At 38.6% G+C, this 23,500-nt stretch overlaps 1 protein-coding gene across 1 annotated transcript; it reads right to left on the reverse strand.

Moving 5' to 3' along the window:
- Nucleotides 1-71: 71 nt before the first annotated feature.
- Nucleotides 72-2,029, reverse strand: LOC141692645 (pentatricopeptide repeat-containing protein At1g34160). Its single transcript, XM_074497550.1, has one exon. It carries the CDS (start codon nucleotides 2,017-2,019, stop codon nucleotides 298-300), a length of 1,722 nt encoding a protein of 573 aa, XP_074353651.1. The 5' UTR covers nucleotides 2,020-2,029; the 3' UTR covers nucleotides 72-297.
- Nucleotides 2,030-23,500: the final 21,471 nt, after the last annotated feature.

A 23,500-nucleotide genomic window follows, 5' to 3' on the forward strand; every position in this document is an offset into this window, starting at 1 on the left:
GCTTACACACACACATACACACAAACGACTTGGAACGCTTCAGCAGATGGATTAAGAACTAATGCACAAAGTCGGATTGTGGATTCAAGGTTAAAACAATGAAGTGATTGTAGTATACATACTCAAGTAATAATCAACTAAAATTTACAAGGATTCGTCTAAAGCCTATTGACAAAACTAATTCTACTCTGGTCTTGTGTTCTAAACCTTGCCCTACCTCTCGGTATACTTGACAAAATCAAATTCTATTACAATGAAAATTATATGTAACAATCCAAAAAAAAACCCTACTGAAATTTACCAATAATCTCTGCAAGAACAGCACCCCTCTTTGAATCTGTGGAACCGAGTTCGATCCCTAACTATAATTTCCCGCTCATAAACTTTTGAAATGAACTTGAATACCACATGACAGTCCCCACATATCCTAATATTCTTATTCACTTGAATTGCACTCTTTTCATCTGTTGCAATCAAACCATACGCAACAGCTAACTTCTCACTATGATGCCACAAGGCGTTCTCCTTCTCCCCTTCTCCAATATCGTGCAACACATAACTAGTCTCTGCCATATACCCATGCTCTTTGATTCTAAAACTAATTTCATCAAGTTTCCTATAAATTTGATCTTGAAACAAATGGTTGCGATCGCCATTAACAAACTTGTGCATCACGCCGCCTGCTTCAATGTAGCTAAACCCGGGAATCTTCCTCACATCTCTACTCTTCATTGCCTCTCTCACCCTTCCCACATCTTTCCATCTTTCCTGAGCTGCATAAACATTCGACAACAACACAAAGTCTCCACAACTACTTGAACCCATTTCCTCAAGCTTCCTAGACGCTTTCTCTGCCATCTCTACATTCCCGTACGTCTTACTCGCCCCTAGCAGTGTTTGCCAAAGCACCAAATCCGGAACCATTGGCAACTCATTCACAATGTCATACGCCTCCTGCAGCCTACCTGCCCTACCCAACAAATCAACTACACTACCATAATGTTTGACATTACGACTCACTCCACTCTTCCCCATCGACTCAAACAACCTAACCCCATCCTCCACCATCCCCGCATGATTACACGCACACAACACTCCAAGATAACTAACACTATCCGCAACCATTCCCTCCTCACCCATCCGATCAAAAAGCTCAATCGCCTTAACTCCATCACCTTGCATCGCCAATGCCATAATCATCGTATTCCACGTAACAATACACTTCCTACACTTCATACTACTAAAAACCCAAAACGCCTTATCGACAAGCCCACATTTCGCATACATATCAATAACAGCATTACAAACTTGCACATTACAATCCATTCCCTCAACCCTTATAAAATCCACCACCCTTTCCCCCTCCCGTATCGCCCCTAATTGCGAACAAGCAGAAAGCGCCCCGAGAACCGTAACCTCGTCCGGTCTCAACCCCATAACCTCCATCTCCTTATACATCATCAAAGCATCACTAGCACGACTCCCCTGAGCCAACCCATAAATCAAAACATTCCAACACGCAACATCTCTTACAGACATTTCATCAAACACATTGCGTGCACTATCCAAATCACCCGATTTCGCATAAACATCAAGCAAAGTCGTCTGCAACAAAACATCAAACACAAACCCATATCTCAAAACTTGTGCCTGAACCTCCCTAGCTTCAAAAACAGCCAATGCACGTGCGCATGCTTTCAGCACAAAAGAGCACGTGAGAGCATCAGGCTTGCATGAAGCACGTGACATTGACACAAACCACGTGACAGCATTTGTGGGTTGTGGGGTTATAGCGAGCCCACGTATGATTGCGTTCCAGTCGTTAGTCGCCGGAAATCGGATTTGCTGGAAAATGTAGACAGCGTAGGAGAGGTCGCCGGCGGGAGAAGTGGCGCAGAAATCGAGGAGTTTAGAACGGGAAAAGTAGGTGAACGAGCCGGTGATTATGAGATTGGATTGAAGCAGTTTGATGCGAGAAAGTGTGGTGCAGTTTTTAAGTAATGAATAAATATGTGACATTTCAGGTGAAACGGATAGAGTACGTGTGTTTTAGTTTTCAAAGTAGACCTACTTTTATATCTTAAAAAAAACGAGTATATGTTCCGAGAAATTCTTGTTACGAGCCATATCGAACCATGCTCGGTTTGAATTTTAAATATCAAAGTACATAAATCTCAAAAATCTATTGCACTAAAAAAATCTCAATATTTTACCTACAACTTTTAACAACTTAATTTTAATATAGTATTATGAAATTATATTTTGTATAAACTTCATTTTTTTTCATTTGTCCCTTGATACAACTTTTATTTTTTTAACTTAACAAGTGTTCGAGAATTTTATTGATGGCTGTCTGATATATTCACATCAGAAATCTTCTTATACACGTATTGAATTGTGGAAATTTTTAACGGTATGGTATGCTGCAACAATTGTTTACCCCTGACCTGATCCCTTATTATTGATGGCAAACAACGATTCAGCAAACAATTAACCAAACGTCTGAATGAGTTTATGTGACTCTCTGCTTTTGATCTGTATCTTCTTGTTTAGCTTTGGTATTAGCTAAAAAACTACTCTATAAAGAAAATGCTACCATCTCTGTTGCACATTCATTTGATTTTTTTAACCATACAGCTATTTTGATTGTAAAAGAAGATACCCCCAATTTCCATTTTATATTCTGGCTCATTGTCCGAACCATTCACCGATTACTAGGGTGCATGTCGTAGCGGCACGGATATTGCAAGATAGGCATGCCATGACGTCAATTAATCATCCATGTTTTTTCATGTTTTGGCATGCCATTTTACTGTTATATTTTATTTTTTAATAATTATTTTAATATTAAAAATATCCAGAAATGATAAATATAATTCTAAAATATTTACATATAGTTGAATATTTAAAAGTTACTATTGTAATTGAGTAATGTTATGTTATTCGGTTGTTACTATCAACTAACTTCAATTTTATATTTAAGTTTATTGTATATTAGTATAACAATTCTGTTTAAAATTTTATTATATTTAATTGATAAATGACATGCCATTTCATCAAAAAGCATGCCTAGGTATGTATTCGGGAAGTCTCGTGTCACGTACCTTACCGATTACGGTCTTGAAGAGACGATTCAGCAAACAATAAACTGAATGTTTGAATGTGATTTACTGTCTGCTAGTGATCAGCCTCTTCTGGTACAGCTTCAGTATTAGCTATAACTATGAACTTCACTAATAAAGTGTTTTAAGTATATACTACTTTGGTGCCTTGTAAAATAAACTAAGCAGCTTCTGATATAGGTTTTGGTACTAACTAAAACTGGATTACTAATTGTACTCCCTTCGTCCCACTGAATTCTTTACATTAGGGGACCGGGAGTATATCACTAGTGAGACATCTCGAAAATAAAAGATAAGGTGGCTGATTAAGATACTAGAATGTTTGTTCAAAGTATACATAATCGATAAGCAAAACTACAGTAGATGATTAAAAATATCGTAGATTAGTTCAGCAGTCCAGCACAGACAAACTTCAAGTAGGTTCTTGAACCACACATCAGCCGAAGCACAGGTAACTTGAGTCACGTACACTGGATACTGCCAGCACTTGAGAAAAAGCCTAGCAGATGCTCTCAAGTCCTAACTGCATCGCGCACAGAAGCAGCATCTGAGCTGCAGGATCCCATAGATAACTATAGCAAGTGCTGGTGAACACGGTCCAGGAACTAATATGTAGACTATTGTTATTGATCATAAGAGTTCTTAGACTGTTTCACAGGATTGAATAACAGACCTGAATGATGCTATTTTCTACGTAACTTGAAAGTGATCTATGGACAGACATCAAGACTATCGTAACTGTACAAACATGATCTATGGACTAATAAGCACGCATGAAGGTTCACTTTTTCTAATTTCCATTAATGATATGATCTCGAGTTTATGCAAGGTAAGATTGTTGTTGCTTGCACATTGTAATATCCTCAAATATATCACATTCTGATAGTTTGCAGAAGCTTTTTGATGTGCCAATAATATTATTATTATTATTAGACTATAGTTTTAGGAGATGATCTTCTTTGCTTAATTAGCCAACCCCTTTTCAATGGGGTTGTTGTCTTTTATTTATATTAAGTCCCAAATGGGCTTTATCTTACAAATTGGGCCTTCTTGGGCTTTATATAATATTTCATAATTATCCTAACTATGATTCATTTGGGTCATCTTGTCCTGATCCAACATTTGTCCCCCTCCTAGTGTAAGCAATTATCTTTAGATTTGCGCTTTTTACTTCGGGACCTGAGAATTATTGAGATGTGGAAGATGCAATAAAAAGAAAATAGAGCAAAATAAGACAAAATAAGACAGTGGGCTGATTAAATGTTGGTGAAATAAAAATAAGAATAAAAATAAAAAGTAAGAATAAAAAGACAAGAATATTGAGATGGGAGTGCGTGTGTTGTGTATATCGTTATATCTGAATTTTATTTATTATTATTATTTTACTCTCTCTCCTCCTTTCTCTTTTTTTTTTTTGAAACGTATAAGTATTTTCGTTTTTATTTTCTGGGGATTACTGCTTGGACATTGGAGCTTGGCTGTTCGACTTCTGCTTCTGCTAACAAAAAAAGGGAGGTGGCTGGCCGGATCAGCACTTATCTCGTCCTAAACCCTCGACCTCTGCTATAACTGCCTGTAAGTTATTTTCCATCCTCTACATTAATTTTTGCTACTCTCTCCTTTGTATCTTGCCTCTTTTGATTTAGTTTATTCAATTATAATCATTCAATGGATCAGTCTAGTTCATCATCTATCCGTACTGTATCTGATCGTGATCCTGGTAAGCGACCCCTCGAGGAGGGTGATAACGAGTCCTCTCTAAACTTGAATGACCTAGAGATTCCAGACCTAGAGTAGTGTGGGTCCTTCGATTTCATGAACGAGGACGAGCTCTTGGAGAGTGTCCCTATCGGGCCTCTTCCTTCGCCTCCTTTGAGCCCTCGAACCTTAGATAGAAGGCGTCGGATTGTTGAGGATAGTCTTCGTGTTGGTACGGAAGAGTTCGGGGACATATCGAGTTTGAATTATTTGAGTTATTATATTAACAAGGACCCCCCGGTGAGTAAGTTGGAATCATACGTGGACTTGGCGAATGGTTATCGCTATCGAGTACCGACGACCGATGAAAGGGTATGGATGATGCCGGAGTACGGGATGCACGGGATTCCGCTAATCCTTTTTCACTTCGGGCTTCGGTTACCTATGCACCCGTTTTTCTTAGCGATGTTCGAGGCTATCGGATGCGGTGTTAGTCAATTGACGCCCAATTCCCTTGCACAGCTTAGTGGGTTTGTTGCTCTTTGTTGTGATAGGAATTTGATTCCTACATTTAAGCTTTTCTTCTCGATTTACGCAGTTAGGTATCACGACGGGCAGGTTTACTTTGACTGTCCTTACAAAAGGGTTAAGATTGTCAGCGTTAGGTCTTCTAATTCAGGGTATCATTCTAAGTGGCTGTATTTCGGGGGGCCGGATTTAGAGTTTGTAAAGCCGTGTGGGAAAGTGAGTCAGCTTACCATCAACTACTTGAATAATCTCGAGAAGCACGATGCTAAGTATTTGAACGGGTTTCATGGGGTAGCCTCGGTGTACACTCACCTTCAGTTAAAGGAACCCGATTTTTTAGAAATGCATGATTGTAATATTTGCTCGCTCTTTCTTCTCTCTCTGTTTTTCTTTTTATCGTTATTTCTTGTGTTAATATTGCTCGTGCTAAATTTTTGTTTTGGCTTGTTTTGCGTCAGTGGCTGGAGCCTCTTTAGAGAAGATATTGAACAGCGGGGTCAAAGGAGAGATGGACAAGGCAATGATGCTACTTATTAAGAGAGCCTCGAAGAAAGGTGATGATGGAGCTCCCTCTGGTCCCTCGAGGGTTGGGCATTCTGTTTCAATTGAGCTATTGGATGACCAAGGAAATATAATCGTGGAAGATGTTGAGAAGGATATGCCAGACGTGGAGCCGACTGCTTTAAATCCTCGCAAGAGGGGTCGTCGAGAGGTCGAGGGGGAGAATTGTGTAGATGGTGGGACTGTTGAAGGGGATGCATCGGTTGGTGGGGGTGAATAAGACCCTTACACTGGTTGGTAACAGGGCGACAATGGCCCCTACCATCGACCCCCGACAGAAAAAAGGAGTTGTAAGGGTTGATATTCAGCCCCATGAACGCTGGACAGGTGGGACAACTGTGCCGTTGAGGGTTTTTGATCTTTTTCATCTCCCTCAAGATGCGATTGCTTTTGATGGGCGTCGTCGAGAGGATTTAGCTGATCGTTGCAAGAGCCGTGCTGGAAGGGTATGCTATCAAATTTTTGTTGTTTTGTTTTTTGTTTTGTTTGTTTTTTTTTTATATTCCTTACTTTGAATTGTGGTTTGTGGCAGTTCCTCACAGATTTTATGCATATTGTAGAGGAATTTCGCACTGACGGCAATGATGCTGCTTGTAAGAGATTAGAAGCGGAGGTGAGTTCCCTCAGGGTCGAGAGAAAGAAACTCATGGCAGGTTATTCAGAATTGGAAAAGAGATCGTCAGATTTGACGGCGGATAATACCGCATTGTCGAAGAAAGTGGGTGAGATGGAAGTTGGGAAGCAGTCGTTCAATGCCACGGTCTCGGAACTCGAGAGGAGGCTTTCTGAAGTAGAGAAGGAGCGAGATGAGTTGAAGGGAAAGTGCGAGGGCATGGAGCGTCATGTTGAGGGGATGAATTCCTCTTATCGTTTAATTGCTGAGGAGAATACTAGTCTAAAGGCAGAAGTGGAGAAGGCTGTGGAGGATATTGCTAGTGCTCTTGGGGATGGTTACGGGCGGTGTGTTGTCCGTATGCAAAATGCAGGACTCGATACGACGGGACATTCCTTCGAGGACTATATCCGCGATCTTGCTGCCTCGCTACCTGATGATCAAGCTGGAGGCTCTTGAAGGCGGGGAATGCCCCGTGAGTGATGTATTTTTAAATTTATTCTTGAAGACTTTTGTTTCCTATTTGTTGCTGGCTACCTTTATTCTCCGTGCTTTGTTTGGATCCTACAACGATCTGGTTTTCCTTGGGATTTTTCTTTGAAGTATTTTAATTTATTATATCTACGCTTTTTGTTCCTCGTTATCGCCTTCATTTCCCGTTTTTAGTTGTTTCGTATATCTGTTTTGAAATCGTTGAGAATGTGTTTAACAAATTCCATGTCGCTTAGTGCACATACTTGAAAGAATTGTGTTATGTTGTTTACCTTATGTGGCTAAGCTTTTGGGAATTTGAAATTGTTATAATTTAAAGCACCGGCGAGATATCGAAAAAAGCTAAAGTTTTGATAACTTAAATTCCCTCGATGGGGATCTCATGATGACCCTCATTGCATCGAGGGTTAATTTTTGTAGCGTAGTCATAGCTTTAGAGTTTCAATAATTTACATATAAGAGCGTGTCACTGATAAAATTTCTTGAGGTGAATGTTGTTCCAGGCATTCTTGATAGGCTGACCCTCGAGGTACGAGAGCTCATAGGTTCCCGTGCTAACGACCTTCGAAACCCTGTATGGGCCTTCCCATGTTGGTTTTAACTTTCCCGTGATAGTGGGCTGGGATGCCGCGGAGTCCCGGAGGACGAGGTCTCCCACTTTGAAGAGTTTGTTCCTGACCTTTTTGTTAAAATAATTTGCAGTTTTCTCTTGTTGCGCGATCATGCGTAGACGAGATTCCTCTCTTATTTCCTCTAGCAAGTCATTGTGAAACCGCACACCCTCGAGAGCGAGGGAGGGATCGAAAACTTTGACCCTTGGGGAGATTAGGCTTATTTCAACTGGCAAAACCGCTTCGACGCCATACGCCAGTCGAAAAGGGGTCTCTCCTGTCGAGCTGCGAGGGGTTGTCCTGTATGACCACAGCACATTTGGCAGTTCGTCGACCCAGCAGCGGGGGACCTCTTCAATTCTCTTCTTTAACCCTTGTAGGATGGTTCTATTTGTTACCTCTGCTAACCCGTTGGCTTGCGGATACGCCACTGATGCCTTGATGTGTCGGATTTTTAGCTCCTCTAAAGTTTTCTCAAACTGAGCCCCAACAAACTGTGTTCCATTATCTGAAACTAGGATTCGCGGAACTCCAAAGCAGAATACCACATATTCCATAAAGAATTCAATCATTTCTTTCTCTCTGATCTTTGAAAGTGGTTTCGCCTCGACCCATTTCGTAGCGTAATCCACTGCTACCACTATGTATTGGCACTGATTCTTAGATTTTGGAAAGGGTCCTACGATATCGATGCCCCATTGGAAGAAAGGGCACGGTGCGAGTACAGAATTGAGATTGGTTGTGGGTCGGTGATCCACGTTTCCGTGTAGCTGGCATGCTTGGCATTTTCTGACATATTCTTCGCAGTCTTTCCGAATTGTGGGCCAATATAGACCTTGCCTGATTATTTTGAGAGCCAAGTTCTTTCCTCCGAGATGATCTCCACAGATTCCTGTGTGAACCTCGATCATCGCTAGATGTGCTTCCTCTAACGTTAGACATCGGAGCAATGGTTCAGATAGGGCGCGCCGGTACAGCGACGACCCAATTACACAGTAATTTCTTTCCTTGAACATAAGTGAGCGAGCTTCGCGTTTCTCACTCGGGAGTTTGTTGTCGATAATGAACTCAAGAAACGGTTTTCGCCAGTCAGAGTTGTTCTGGATTTGGTTGATAGAAAGCTCATCGATGGCGGGAGTAGCTAGTACATCGACGTACACCGGATTGGGACTGATTGGAAGACTCGAGGAGGCTAACTTGGCCAAATGATCAGCCCATTGATTTTCTTCTCTGTCGATATTAGAAAGTTTCCATGAGGAGAATTTCTTGAGTAGCTCTTGTGTTTTTACCAAGTACTGAGCCATTTTCTCATTATGTGCCTTGAATTCCCCGCTTATTTGCTTGGAGACTAACTGAGAATCTCCAAATATGTCAATATTTTCAGCTTCGAGATCCATAGCCAGTTTTAAGCCTGCGATGAGCGCCTCGTACTCGGCGACATTGTTTGTTGCCAGAAATTCAAACTTTAGAGCTTGCTGGATTTTGAATCCCCCCGGACTTATTAAAATAATTCCTGCCCCTGCGGAGTCAGCCGTCGAGGATCCGTCGATAAACAGCAACCATGGTCTTAAGTGATTTTCGTCGAAACTCTGGGCTTTGGTCTGAAACTGACACTCAGCAACAAAATCAGAAAGAACTTGGGCTTTTATCGCAGTTCGAGGCTTATACTCAATATAGAACTGACTTAACTCTATCGTCCATGCGGCAAGTCTACCCGTCATGTCGGGTTTGTGTAGAATCCTCTTCAGGGGTTGATTTGTAAGCACGTGCATCTCCCTTCCTTGGAAATAATGTCTAAGCTTTCGGCTTGCGACAACCAAGGCATAGACCAATTTTTCTACTTGCGGGTATCTGACTTCGGCATCTCGAAGAGAGTGGCTAATGTAATACACCGAGATTTCTTTCCCTTCATTGACTTGAATCAGAACGACCGCGACCGTTTCATCGGATGCAGAGAGATATACTTTCAGAGGCTCATTTGGCAAGGGCCGAGTGAGGATGGGAGGATTTGTAAGGAATACCTTTAGCTCGGAAAAAAATTTCTCGCACTCCTCGTTCCACTCAAAGTGTGACGATTTGGAAGCTGCCTTTATTGCTGAGAAAAAGGGGAGACATCTTTTTGACGATTGGGGGATAAACCTCCGAAGTGCGGCGATGCAACCGGTTAATTTTTGCAAATCTTTTACTGATTTTGGATTTTCCATTTCTAAGATCGCTCTTGTTTGAGACGGATCTGCCTCGATACCTCTTTGTGTAACCAAAAACCCAAGGAATTTTCCGGCAGTAAGACCGAACGAGCATTTAGCTGGGTTCAACCGCATGTTGTTTTTTCTCGCGTTTTCAAACATTTCGCGTAGGTCTATGACATGGTCAGAGGCAACCTTCGACTTCGTGATCATGTCGTCAACATATATTAGCATGTTTCTCCCAATTTGTGTGATGAATATTTTATCCATTGTTTGTTGAAAAGTAGCTTCGGCATTGATTAAACCAAAAGGCATCACTCGATATCCGAAGACTCCCCGGTGCGTGATGAATGCGGTTCGCTGCCAGTCTTGCGAGTCCATTTTAATCTGATTGTACCCCGAAAAGGCATCCATGAAAGAGAGAAGTTCGTTTCCAGCTGTCGCATCAATAAGTTGATCGATGTTCGGGAGTGGATAAAAGTCTTTGGGGCATGCCTTATTAACATCTGAGTAATCGATGCACATTCTCCACTTCCCGCTACTTTTCTTGACTAGGACCACATTCGAGATCCAAGTGGGGAATTGTACTGGTTCGATGAAACCGGCCTCGAGCAACCTATTGATCTCCAGGTCGATAGCTGCCCTTTTTTCAGCAGAGAATGTACGATGTTTTTGCCTAACCGGCTTGATGTTTTTACTGATGTGCAAAGAGTGTCGAGCGACAACCTCGGGAATCCCGGTCATATCTTTTGGATCCCAGGCGAAAATATCAGGAAACTCACGGATAAGGCACGTGATATCTTTCTTTAATTGATCATGGAGATTCTTGCCGAGCCTTGTGGTTTTCTCAGGATTTCCTTCGATCACTTCTATTTCTTCAGTTTCTTCGGCGGGCGAGCAAGAATTGCTAGTTGGTGGGTCCACAAGGTCTCTAGGGTCGATGTCAAGCACCTGATTAACATCAAATTCTTCGTCAACCTTTTTTCTTGGAGATACAGCTTACCGCTTCTTGAAGCATCACGCGGTGCTCTATAATCTGGAACGCGGGCTGTAGGGTTTTTGGCCTTTTTTCAAAGATCTCTTCTAAAAGGAGGCCATGCCTAGACTTATCGATGCCCGCTGTCAGGAAATTGACTGCCATCTGTTCGATTAAGTCTGGAATTTCTGCTATCTCTTCTCAGAACCGGGTTAGAAAACTCCTGAGACTTTCGCCGGAGCGTTGATGCATTGTCATCAAGGATGCAGTAACTTTGATTCCTTTGTAGTTGCTGGAAAATCGGGCTTGAAACTTGCTTTTCAGAGTTGTCCACGAGTCGATTGACCGAGGTGGCAAGTTACCGTACCATCGGAGAGTCGTGCCTTGAAGGCAAGTGGAGAAGAACTGACATCTAGCGATCTCCGAGTGGCCGAAGAAAGCCATGCGACCATCAAATGTATTTAGAAATGCTAACGGGTCCGAGGATCCGTCGAAATGATCGAGAGCAGGCGTTTTCAACATCCTGTCGATGCGCGCCTTCTCAAGCACTAATGATAGGGGGCTCTCGGAAACGGTTTCAAACCCTGCCTGATTTCTCATCAAGGTACGCATCTGGGCGATTTCCTCCTGCATTTTAGCGAACTCCTCGTGAGATATAGATTCTGTGGATTCTGTCTGATGTGAGACATCGACAGATGACACTGTCCTCTGTCGACGTTCGCGAGGTTGCGAATATGTCGACTCCGCCGACGGTTCATATTCATACTCCGCATCATCCTCGTCATAAAATTCATCGTCTTGTCCATCATTTTGAATTGTAGTTTGTTGGAGCTCTCGACGGAGACGGTGAATCTCGCGTTTTCGCTCAAGTTTAGCCTGCAATCTCTGAGCTTCGCGCTCTAGAAACTCGAGTTCTTCATCTGAATCGAGCGAATCTTCTGGATTTTCTTGGTTTTGGGCTTTTAGCCTTTCTTTCTTTTCCAGATGCAGCCGAACGTCGCTCGAGAGAACTTTTTTTCCTTTAGATGTTTGAACTCTAAAACGTTGATCTGACACAGTTTTTCTTTTTCTGTCCCTTTGGAGTGAGTCCTTCAATCCTAGAAATTGATCTTCTAGAGGAGCCTTAGGTGGAGGGAACAAACACTTCGGCTTCAATGCCGGTTGTTTAGGAAGCTCGTGATCGCCGTGGGTCGAGGGGTCGGCGGCAACTTCTGCCGTCAACTCCTTTACCTGAGTCGATCCGGCGGTTCCCGGATCAAGCTCTTCTACAATCATCTTCTGGTTGGATCTTGTTAAAGCAAAGCTCCTTCTAGCGCCAAATGATGTGCCAATAATTTTATTATTATTAGACTATAGTTTTAGGAGATGATCTTCTTTGCTTAATTAGCCAACCCCTTTTCAATGGGGTTGTTGTCTTTTATTTATACCAAGTCCCAAATGGGCTTTATCTTACAAATTGGGCCTTCTTGGGCTTTACATAATATTTCATAATTATCCTAACTATGATTCCTTTGGGCCATCTTGTCCTGGTCCAACACTTTTTATAATGAACATACATTACCAGTTTCCGATTTAAACACTGAGCTATCCCGTTACACAACAAGCATTTATATACTAGGGAAAGAACTCGAATTACAACTACAAAAAACTAGTGAAATTCCCATTACACAACTAGCATTTATATACTAATCAGAACTGTTTTTTTTCTGTCATGCACCAGACAGTTTATCAAACTGCAACTGCAAATTTAAGCAACTACATAAGAATCTGAGAAGTGAATTCAGTTAAAGCGCAAATAACTGCATTAGTTTATCTCGTGCATTACGTTAATGTCAGAACCTGCTAAATTAAGATGTATGCAAACAAATCAATCACCAAAGCATATAAAAAACTCAGAAAAAATCTTACTTTCTTATTATCCTATCCTAATTAGGATTATCAAGAAACATCTTCTTAGTTCTTCGACTGGTAGAAGTTCTCCTCAGATTCTAATTTTCTTTTAAGTTCCATGCTACTACTGTCTCGAGATGGCTCCTCTTGTTCATTAGGAAACACATGCCATTAAACATTTTATGTCGCTACCATCTAGGTCATCCAAACAGAAATCATTCAAATCTTGAAGATCGTTGTTATGTTGAGCTGCAGCATACGGCTCACTAACATCACCATTTATCACAGCCAGACTTTCTGAGGTTAAAGTCCTACTCCAAACAAGATTACCACCAACACCACTATCTAACACAGTCAGATTTTCTGCTTTTACGAGTTCCTCCCTGAACCGAGCTCGGATACCATACCATGTTAACTAACCAGTCGACCTAAAACGTTAAGGTGTGAAAAGAATATGTCCTAAGTCCAATCATGTATTATGATTTAGGAATAACTTTTATGTAATCTGTTTTGATTTCATTGATATTAATAAAAGACTTGTTTTGTTTTTATTACGGGCTCTATCTATTTAAGTGTTTAAATAAGATATACCATAGTTTAGAGTAAAGCTTTTTATGGATTATGATGAGATCATAATAGTGAGACCTAAAAGATGATAACTCTAAACTTAAATAGTTCCTGGTCGTAGGATTACTAACTGGTAATTAATAATCCGCAAAGATCGGTACATATTATGCTTGCTTCATTATAAAGGATGTTTGTTCTCAAAGACATTTGTGTGGTGACACTATAGCTAGTATGTAGGTGCTTATTATAGAATAAGTTCACTGAACATGACTCGCACAGCTGAACAACTGATGGAATTCACTCACGTGTCAGCAGTTGTTCACATAGTGATAGTTGTACAAGTATCCTTAGACTTGAGGTCATCATAGTCATCTTGTGTACACTGAACTATGCTTTGGTTTAGTTCTTAGTCTCCAGGGACAATTATTAGGGCTCTACTGGGTATAGAAATTTGTACACGAAGATAGTGTATGATCAATAAAGGATCTACCCCTTCCAGTGAAGGAAGCGAATGTTCAAGACTGATCCTTTTATGCTAGTTCAGGAATCTCTGGCCAGAGTGAATGAAATTAGAAAGGAGTTTCTAATTTGCATAGAACTAAGCATAGTAAATGGTAAGCAAGTGATTTAATTAGATAGACTTGACATGAGATTCATGCCTTGTATTTAATCGGGACATTGTAGGGTAGAAGGAGTTTATTGTACGATAACTATTCACTGAATAAGTTCTTGGTATTCTAAGCAGTGAATTCGTATTATCCGGATAGTCGCGATATGCTGAGAAGTATCCCTCACGATGTAGAATAAATATGATTAATTAATTAATCATATTTAATAAATTAGAGAATTTATATAAATAATGATAAAATAGTTTTATTATTATTTATTTCTACTACCGGCTTAATATTGAACCTACAGGGTCACACCATAAAAGAGAATGATTTACTGGCGGAGGAATTAATTAATAATGGCTGATAATTATTTATTTATGAAATAAATAATTAATTGGCAAATTTAATAATTGATTAAATGAGATTTAATTGATTATAAATTAATTAAGAAAAGTTCTTAATATTATTAATTAAGAATTTAATTTTTGGAAATTAAATCAAGAGAGAGAATTATTTCTAAAGTGTTTAGAAAAAGGATTAATAATTAAAAGGTGTTTTAATTATTAATGAGAATAATAAATGGGTTAATAATAATAAAATTTTATGGGAAAATTTCAGCTGAAAATTTTGCTTATAAATATACTATTATAAATCCTATTTTTATTCTTACAAAAAAAAAACCCAAAAGTTTTTAGAAAACCAAATTCTCTCCACCTCCTCCTCCTCCTTAGCATCGTTTTCTTGGTGGATACCGGTGGAGTGCTTCACGTTTGAGGAGCAGCTGCTAAGGATCTCCGATCGTTGCTTTTGGATCGCTATTAAAGGTTAGTAATCGATTCATATGTTTTTACCACGATTTATATGCTTTTATTTGGATTTTATATGTGTAAAAGTGTTTTACCATGCATCTGCTGCGATTAAAATCCAACAATGATATCAGAGCATAGGTTGTATGTATATAGATCTGTGGTAAAAATTTCAGAATTTTATGTGCTTGTATGAATTAATTATGATTTTTACAAGTTATATCATGGATTAATTTTGTCTGATGAGAAATCATTTCTCAGAATAATTTTGAATGTTGATCTGGGTTCTACAAGTGTTGTAGATCGTCTGGGTATTTTTCTTATATTTTTATGATGCATAGATTTTTTATTATGAATTTTTGAAGTTGTTGTAATTAAATTCGTAATTAAATAAGTATATATATATATATGTATATTCAGTTGTATATATATATCTGCTATATATCTGTGGTTGTTTATGCTGCTGCACGGAAAGATAGATAAGCAAAGCAAAGGTACAGAGTACAGTACGGCGGCACGGTGACCAAGAAAGAAAGAAAAAAAAGCAACGGCGGCTGCTGCAAGAGAAGGGAAAGGGGTGTCGCGCATTCCGGGAATGCGTTACACCCTGTGGCGCATTCACGGAATGCGTTACACCTTTTAATGGCTTAAAAGGGTTGTAACGCATCACCAGAATGCGTTACAGGGCTTGTAACGCGTTCCTGTAATGCGTTACAGCCCGTCTGTTATTTTTTAAATTTGATTTCTGGGAGTTTCGTAACTCCGTTTTGGGCGTGCAATATACCGTTGGATTCGTTTTTCCGAGACGGATCTAATGGACTGATCAATTTTAGTTTATATAAAAGTTTTGAACTGTTTATATTTCCGAAAGTGTTTTAAAGCTGTTTTTTTACTGTTTTAATTGCTTTTAAAAGCTTCATGTGATACATAGAGATGTATAATGCTTAGACCTATATGCTAGATGATGTAACATGCCTACCTTGATGTTTATTCATGTTTATATATGTGATATATGCTTAGTTTATCATGCGATGATAGATTTAGGTGAACTTAAATGAACATAAGGCGCTTGTTAGACAATCTAGTATAGTGAAATTGTTTCATAACCTTAAGAATAATATTATGAATACTATCATGAGATTCTTGTGTTTATGAAACACGTAATTGAATATGAATTTTCGATATGAGAGAAAGGATGATTCTGTCAACAACAGATTTCTATCTGTAAGAAAGGGTTATTAAGTGACGTCTCTTGACAATGCTCCACCCGATCTGGGAATCATCTGATTATTGATTATTGATTTGAAATATTTAATTTAAAAGGAAGAATCTCTTTATAATATGATTATGATTGTAACGTAATACAATCCCTCTAAAATTAAATAATATCAAGTAGTAATTGGCCAATGACACAACGGGCTTGTGTCGGTCATAGCCTTCCAACATGATAGAAAAGTAGTTCTTATTTTTGAATTATTGTCGGTTCGTGCTACAACCGAGGGCTTTGATTTCGAAATAAGAAATACTTGTCTATTATATAGAGATGTGCACATTGAATAAGAATCTAAAGGTCGGTACGTGCCACAGCCGTGGGCCTTTGGGGACTGATTCAACTGTACGGAATGTTGGGTTAGACTTGACTTAAAATATTGAGTTTGTCGTGCCACAGCCGAGACTCAATTATTCAAGAGGCTAAAGTTTGATTAGGGAATAACGTAAGATGTAATTGACAAGAGTTGTCTGCCTATTGAACATTACATGGTGGTTCGTGCCACAGCCAGGGTTGTGTAATGGAATGTAGGATCCCTATTCCCACTAGCATTATGAATGCTTAATTTTTCACGTAGGGGGTTGAATAAATTAGATAAACTAGTGGGAGCCACTTATGAATAAAGACCCGATTCATATAGTGTTTTAAAATGAAATCGAATATGTGTTGTTATGTGTTTATTATTTACAGATTTACTTTGTACGTCATGTCTTCTACACTATCACTCAGGAGCATACTAGATGCTCACAAGTTGACTGGTCCTAATTATGCTGACTGGCTTCGAAACTTGAGAATTGTTCTCAGGATTGAGAAGCTGGAATACGTGATTGACTCACCTAAGCCTACTGAACCTGCTAGTGATGCGCATAATGATGAACATGTAGTGAGACTGTCGCTTCTGATTCAGGTATGTTCATGATAGAAGTGAATATGTCATTAAATCAAATTTCTACTTGGGTATTAGATACCGCCTGTGGTTCTCATATCTGCAATTTGTTGCAGGGACTAAGGAGAAGTAGGACTCTTAAAGAAGAGGAGGTGATTTTACTGATGGGAAATGAAGCAAGAGTTGTTGCTGAAGATGTAGGATTATTTCATTTTCATATGCCTACGGGCAAGACTATTGTTTTAAATATTTTGTTCCCTCGAACTGGAGGAATATTATTCCCTTGTTAGACTTGGCTGGATTTTCATTTATTACTGAGAATAATGAATGTTCTATTCTTAGAGATAATATTCTTTATGGACGTGGTACTTTAAATAATGGTCTATATGTATATAACATAGAGCATGATTTACTTCAGATTGAACAAACTAATAAAAGAAAAGGGATGATGAAAAATCTCACTTTATTGTGGCACTGCAGTCTCTATTTAGTGGACATGGAGAGAGGGCTGCAAATTTGCTAGGATTGGTACACACAAATGTATGTGGAACAATGTCTACGCAAGCCATGGGTGGATTTTCATACTTCATTACTTTCATAGATGATAGATCTGGATTCAGATATGTTTTTGACGAAACACAAGTCTGAGGCCTTTGAAAAGTTCAAAGAATATAAGTATGAAGTGGAGAAACAACCAAACATAGTATTATAACTCTTTGATCAGATCGAGGTGGTGAATACTTTAATGGAGTGTTTCTAGATTATCTCAAAGTAGATGGTATAGTCTCCCAGTGGACTCCTCCAGATTGGTATCTGAAAGGAGAAATCGAACTTTGTTAGACATAGTTCGGTCCATGATGAGCTATGCAAATCTTCCAGTATTCCTATGGGGTAATGCATTGGAAACCTCAGCATATTTACTGAATAAGGTGCCTTCCAAATCTGTTCCTCAAACTCCGTATGAGATATGGAAAGAAAGGAAACCGAGTCTTAAACACGTTAAGATTTGGGGATGTCCAGCTTATGTCAAATAAGTTGACCCAGATAAGCTGGAATATCGATCCGTAAAATGTAGTTTTGTGGGATATCTTAAAGAGACTTTAGGGTATTACTTTTACACCGATCATCGGGTGTTTGTCTCCAGACATGCTACCTTCTTGGAAAAGGAGTTTATCCTTGAAGGAAACAGTGAGAGCAAAATTTGAACTTGATGAAGTTCAAGAAGCACAAACTACTACGGATCAAGTGGAAACACCTGTTCTGACTGAACAACCTTTTGTGGAACAGCCCATTCATAGAACAGGGAGAGTGTCTCGCCAACGTGAGAGGTAATATGGCCTTGTCATTAAGAATGACAATGAGTTGTCGATCATTGATGATGACGACCCTGTGACCTATAATGAGGCTATGAGTAGTGTTGACTCAGAGAAATGGCATAGTGTCATGAAATCCGAAAAGGAATGTATGTATACGGTATACGAAAGAATGATTAGAGCAGATGGCCAGGTGGAGACCTATAAGGCCAGGCTTGTGGCAAAAGGATTCAAACAAAGGCAATGGATTGACTTTGATGAAACCTTTTACCTATAGCCCTGTTAAAATCAGTTCGGATTTTGCTTGCGATTGCTGCTTACTACGACTATGAGATCTGGCAAATGGCCAGATGGTTTTCTTTCCAAGGGAAATGAAAACCTAGTGTGTAAGCTGCTGCGAACCATATGTGGTTTAAAGCAAGCTTCTCGTAGATGGAACATCCGTTTTGATGAGACAATCAAAGAGTTTGGTTTTATAAAAAACGTAGATGAACCATGTGTCTACAAAAGGTTAGTGGGAGCGCGGTAACATTTCTTGTATTGTATTAAAATAGAGTTGACACACATAACAACATAGCAGACCCACTCACAAAGCTACTTTATGAAAGTCACTTTGATCGTCATAAAGACTAGATGGGTATTAGATACCAGAGTGATTGGCTTTAGTACAAGTGGGAGATTGAAAGGAATATGTCCTAAGTCCAATCATGTATTAGGATTTAGGAATAACTTTTATGTAATCTATTTTGATTTCATTGATATTAATAAAAGACTTGTTTTGTTTTTATTACGGGCTCTATCTATTTAAGTGTTTAAATAAGATATACCATAGTTTAGAGTAAAGCTTTTTATGGATTATGATGAGATCATAATAGTGAGACCTAAAAGATGATAACTCTAAACTTAAATAGTTCCTGATCATAGGATTACTAACTGGTAATTAATAATCCGCAAAGATCGGTACATACTATGTTTGCTTCATTATGAAGGATGTCTGTTCTCATAGACATTTGTGTGGTGACACTATAGCTAGTATGTAGGTGCTTATTATAGAATAAGTTCACTGAACATGACTCGCACAGCTGAACAACTGATGGAATTCACTCACGTGTCAGCAGTTGTTCACATAGTGATAGTTGTACAAGTATCCTTAGACTTGAGGTCATCATAGTCATCTTGTGTACACTGAACTATGCTTTGGTTTAGTTCTTAGTCTCCAGGGACAATTATTAGGGCTCTACCGGGTATAGAAATTTGTACACGAAGATAGTGTATGATCAATAAAGGATCTACCCCTTCGAGTGAAGGAAGCGAATGTTCAAGGCTGATCCACTTATGCTAGTTCAGGAATCTCTGGCCAGAGTGAATGAAATTAGAAAGAAGTTTCTAATTTGCATAGAACTAAGCATAGTAAATGGTAAGCTAGTGATTTAATTAGATAGGCTTGACACGAGATCCATGCCTTATATTTAATCGAGACATTGTAGGGTAGAAGAGTTTATTGTACGATAACTATTCACTGAATAGGTTCTTGGTATTCTAAGCAGTGAATTCGTATTATCCGGATAGTCGCGATATGCTGAGAAGTATCCCTCACGATGTAGAATAAATATGATTAATTAATTAATCATATTTAATAAACTAGAGAATTTATATAAATAATGATAAAATAGTTTTATTAATATTTATTTTTACTACCGGCTTAATATTGAACCTACAGGGTCACACCATAAAAGAGAATGATTTAATGGTGGAGGAATTAATTAATAATGGCTGACAATTATTTATTTATGAAATAAATAATTAATTGGCAAATTTAATAATTGATTAAATGAGATTTAATTGATTATAAATTAATTAAAAAAAGTTCTTAATATTATTAATTAAGAATTTAATTTTTGGAAATTAAATCAAGAGAGAGAATTATTTCTAAAGTGTTTAGAAAAAGGATTAATAATTAAAAGGTGTTTTAATTATTAATGAGAATAATAAATGGGTTAATAATAATAATATTTTATGGGAAAATTTCAGCTGAAAATTTTGCCTATAAATATACTATTATAAACCCTATTTTTATTCTTACCCAAAAAAAAACCCAAAAGTTTTTAGAAAACCAAATTCTCTCCACCTCCTCCTCCTCCTTAGCATCGTTTTCTTGGTGGATACCGGTGGAGTGCTTCACGTTTGAGGAGCAGCTGCTCAGGATCTCCGATCGTTGTTTTTGGATCGCTATTAAAGGTTAGTAATCGATTCATATGTTTTTACCACGATTTATATGCTTTTATTTGGATTTTATATATGTAAAAGTGTTTTACCATGCCTCTGCTGCGATTAAAATCCAACAATGGTATCAGAGCATATGTTGTATGCATATAGATCTGTGGTAAAAATTTCAGAATTTTATGTGCTTGTATGAATTAATTATGATTTTTACAAGTTATATCATGGATTACTTTTGTTTGATGAGAAATCGTTTCTCAGAATAATTTTGAATGTTGATCTGGGTTCTACAAGTGTTGTAGATCGTCTGAGTATTTTTCTTATATTTTTATGATGTATAGATTTTTTATTATGAATTTTTGAAGTTGTTGCAATTAAATTCGTAATTAAATAAGTATATATATGTGTATAGTCAGTTGTATATATATATATATCTGCTATATATCTGTGGTTGTTTATGCTGCTGCACGGAAAGATAGATAAGCAAAGTAAAGGTACAGAGTACAGTACGGCGGCATGGTGACCAAGAAAGAAAAAAAAAAGCAACGACGGTTGCCGCAAAAGAAGGGAAAGGGGTGTCGCGCATTCCGGGAATGCGTTACACCCTGTGGCGCATTCACGGAATGCGTTACACCTTTTAATGGCTTAAAAGGGTTGTAACGCATCACCGGAATGCGTTACAGGGCTTGTAACGCGTTCCTGTAATGCGTTGCAGCCCGTCTGTTATTTTTTAAATTTGATTTCTGGGAGTTTCGTAACTCCGTTTTGGGTGTGCAATATACCGTTGGATTCGTTTTTCCGAGACGGATCTAATGGAGTGATCAATTTTAGTTTATATTAAAGTTTTGAACTGTTTATATTTCCGAAAGTGTTTTAAAGCTGTTTTTTAACTGTTTTAATTGCTTTTAAATGCTTCATGTGATACATAGAGATGTATAATGCTTAGACCTATATGCTAGATGATGTAACATGCCTACCTTGATGTTTATTCATGTTTATATATGTGATATATGCTTAGTTTATCATGCGATGATAGATTTAGGTGAACTTAAATGAACATAAGGCGCTTGTTAGACAATCTAGTATAGTGAAATTGTTTCATAACCTTAAGAATAATATTATGAATACTATCATGAGATTCTTGTGTTTATGAAACACGTAATTGAATATGAATTTTCGATATGAGAGAAAGGATGATTCTGTCAACAACAGATTTCTATCTGTAAGAAAGGGTTATTAAGTGACGTCTCTTGACAATGCTCCACCCGATCTGGGAATCATCTGATTATTGATTATTGATTTGAAATATTTAATTTAAAAGGAAGAATCTCTTTATAATATGATTATGATTGTAACGTAATATAATCCCTCTAAAATTAAATAATATCTAGTAGTAATTGGCCAATGACACAACGGGCTTGTGTCGGTCATAGCCTTCCAACATGATAGAAAAGTAGTTCTTATTTTTGAATCATTGTCGGTTCGTGCTACAGCCGAGGGCTTTGATTTCGAAATAAGAAATACTTGTCTATTACATAGAGATGTGTACATTGAATAAGAATCTAAAGGTCGGTACGTGCCACAGCCGTGGGTCTTTGGGGACTGATTCAACTGTACGGAATGTTGGGTTAGACTTGACTTATAATATTGAGTTTGTCGTGCCACAGCCGAGACTCAATTATTCAAGAGGCTAAAGTTTGATTAGGGAATAACATAAGATGTAATTGACAGGAGTTGTCTGCCTATTGAACATTACATGGCGGTTCGTGCCACAGCCGGGGTTGTGTAATGGAATGTAGGATCCCTATTCCCACTAGCATTATGAATGCTTAATTTTTCACGTAGGGGGTTGAATAAAATAGATAAACTAGTGGGAGCCACTTATGAATAAAGACCCGATTCATATAGTATTTTAAAATGAAATCGAATATTTCCTAAGTGTTGTTATGTGTTTATCATTTACAGATTTACTTTATACGTCATGTCTTCTGCACTATCACTCAGGAGCATACTAGATGCTCACAAGTTGACTGGTCCTAATTATGCTGACTGGCTTCGAAACTTGAGAATTGTTCTCAGGATTGAGAAGCTGGAATATGTGATTGACTCACCTAAGCCTACTGAACCTGCTAGCGATGCGCATAATGATGAACATGTTGTGTATCGTAAGTGGATAGATGATGCAAATGTTGCTCAATGCATGATGCTAGCTTCCATGAACATTGAGCTACAGAAGCAACATGAGCATATGGATGCTCACACTATCCTCATGCATCTACAAGAGTTGTATGATGTGGTAGGGAGGACAGCTCAATATGAGATATCGAAGGAGCTGTTCGGTTGTAGGATGTCTGAGGGATCATCTGTGAATGACCATGTACTTAAGATGATCAATTTGATTGAACGTCTTGGACAACTTGGTTTTTCCATGGATGGGGAGCTGAGCCAAGACTTGGTCTTGCAATCGCTTCCGAGTTCGTTCTCGCAGTTTGTTGTGAACTTTCACATGAATAAGTTGGATGTCAGCCTGCCTGAACTCCACAACATGTTGAAGACTGCGGAATCGAATTTTCCCCCTAAGAAGAGTTCTGTTCTTCTAATTGGTGAAGGTTCCAATCCTAAGAAAAGGTAGAGGAACTTTTCCAAGAAGAAGAAAGTAGGTGAAGAAAAGCCAGTTCCACCAAAAGCTGAAGACCCCAAGAGCAAAGTTGTTTGCTTTCACTGTAACAAGGTGGGGCACTGGAAGAGGAACTGCAAGGTTTACCTTGCAGAATTGAAGAAGAAGAAGGGTAGTGAGACTGCCGCTTCTGATTCAGGTATGTTCATGATAGAAGTGAATATGTCATTAAATCAAATTTCTACTTGGGTATTAGATACCGCATGTGGTTCTCATATCTGCAATTCGTTGCAGGGACTAAGGAGAAGTAGGACACCTAAAGAAGAGGAGGTGATTCTACTGATGGGAAATGGAGCAAGAGTTGCTGCTGAAGATGTAGGATTATTTCATTTTCATATGCCTACGGGCAAGACTATTGTTTTAAATAATTGTTATTTTGTTCCCTCGATTGTGAGGAATATTATTCCCATGTTAGACTTGGCTGCATTTTCATTTATTATTGAGAATAATGAATGTTCTATTCTTAGAGATAA

This window comes from Apium graveolens, chromosome 10 (genome assembly GCF_009905375.1).
Source record: "Apium graveolens cultivar Ventura chromosome 10, ASM990537v1, whole genome shotgun sequence".
NCBI classification, from domain to species: Eukaryota; Viridiplantae; Streptophyta; class Magnoliopsida; order Apiales; family Apiaceae; genus Apium; species Apium graveolens.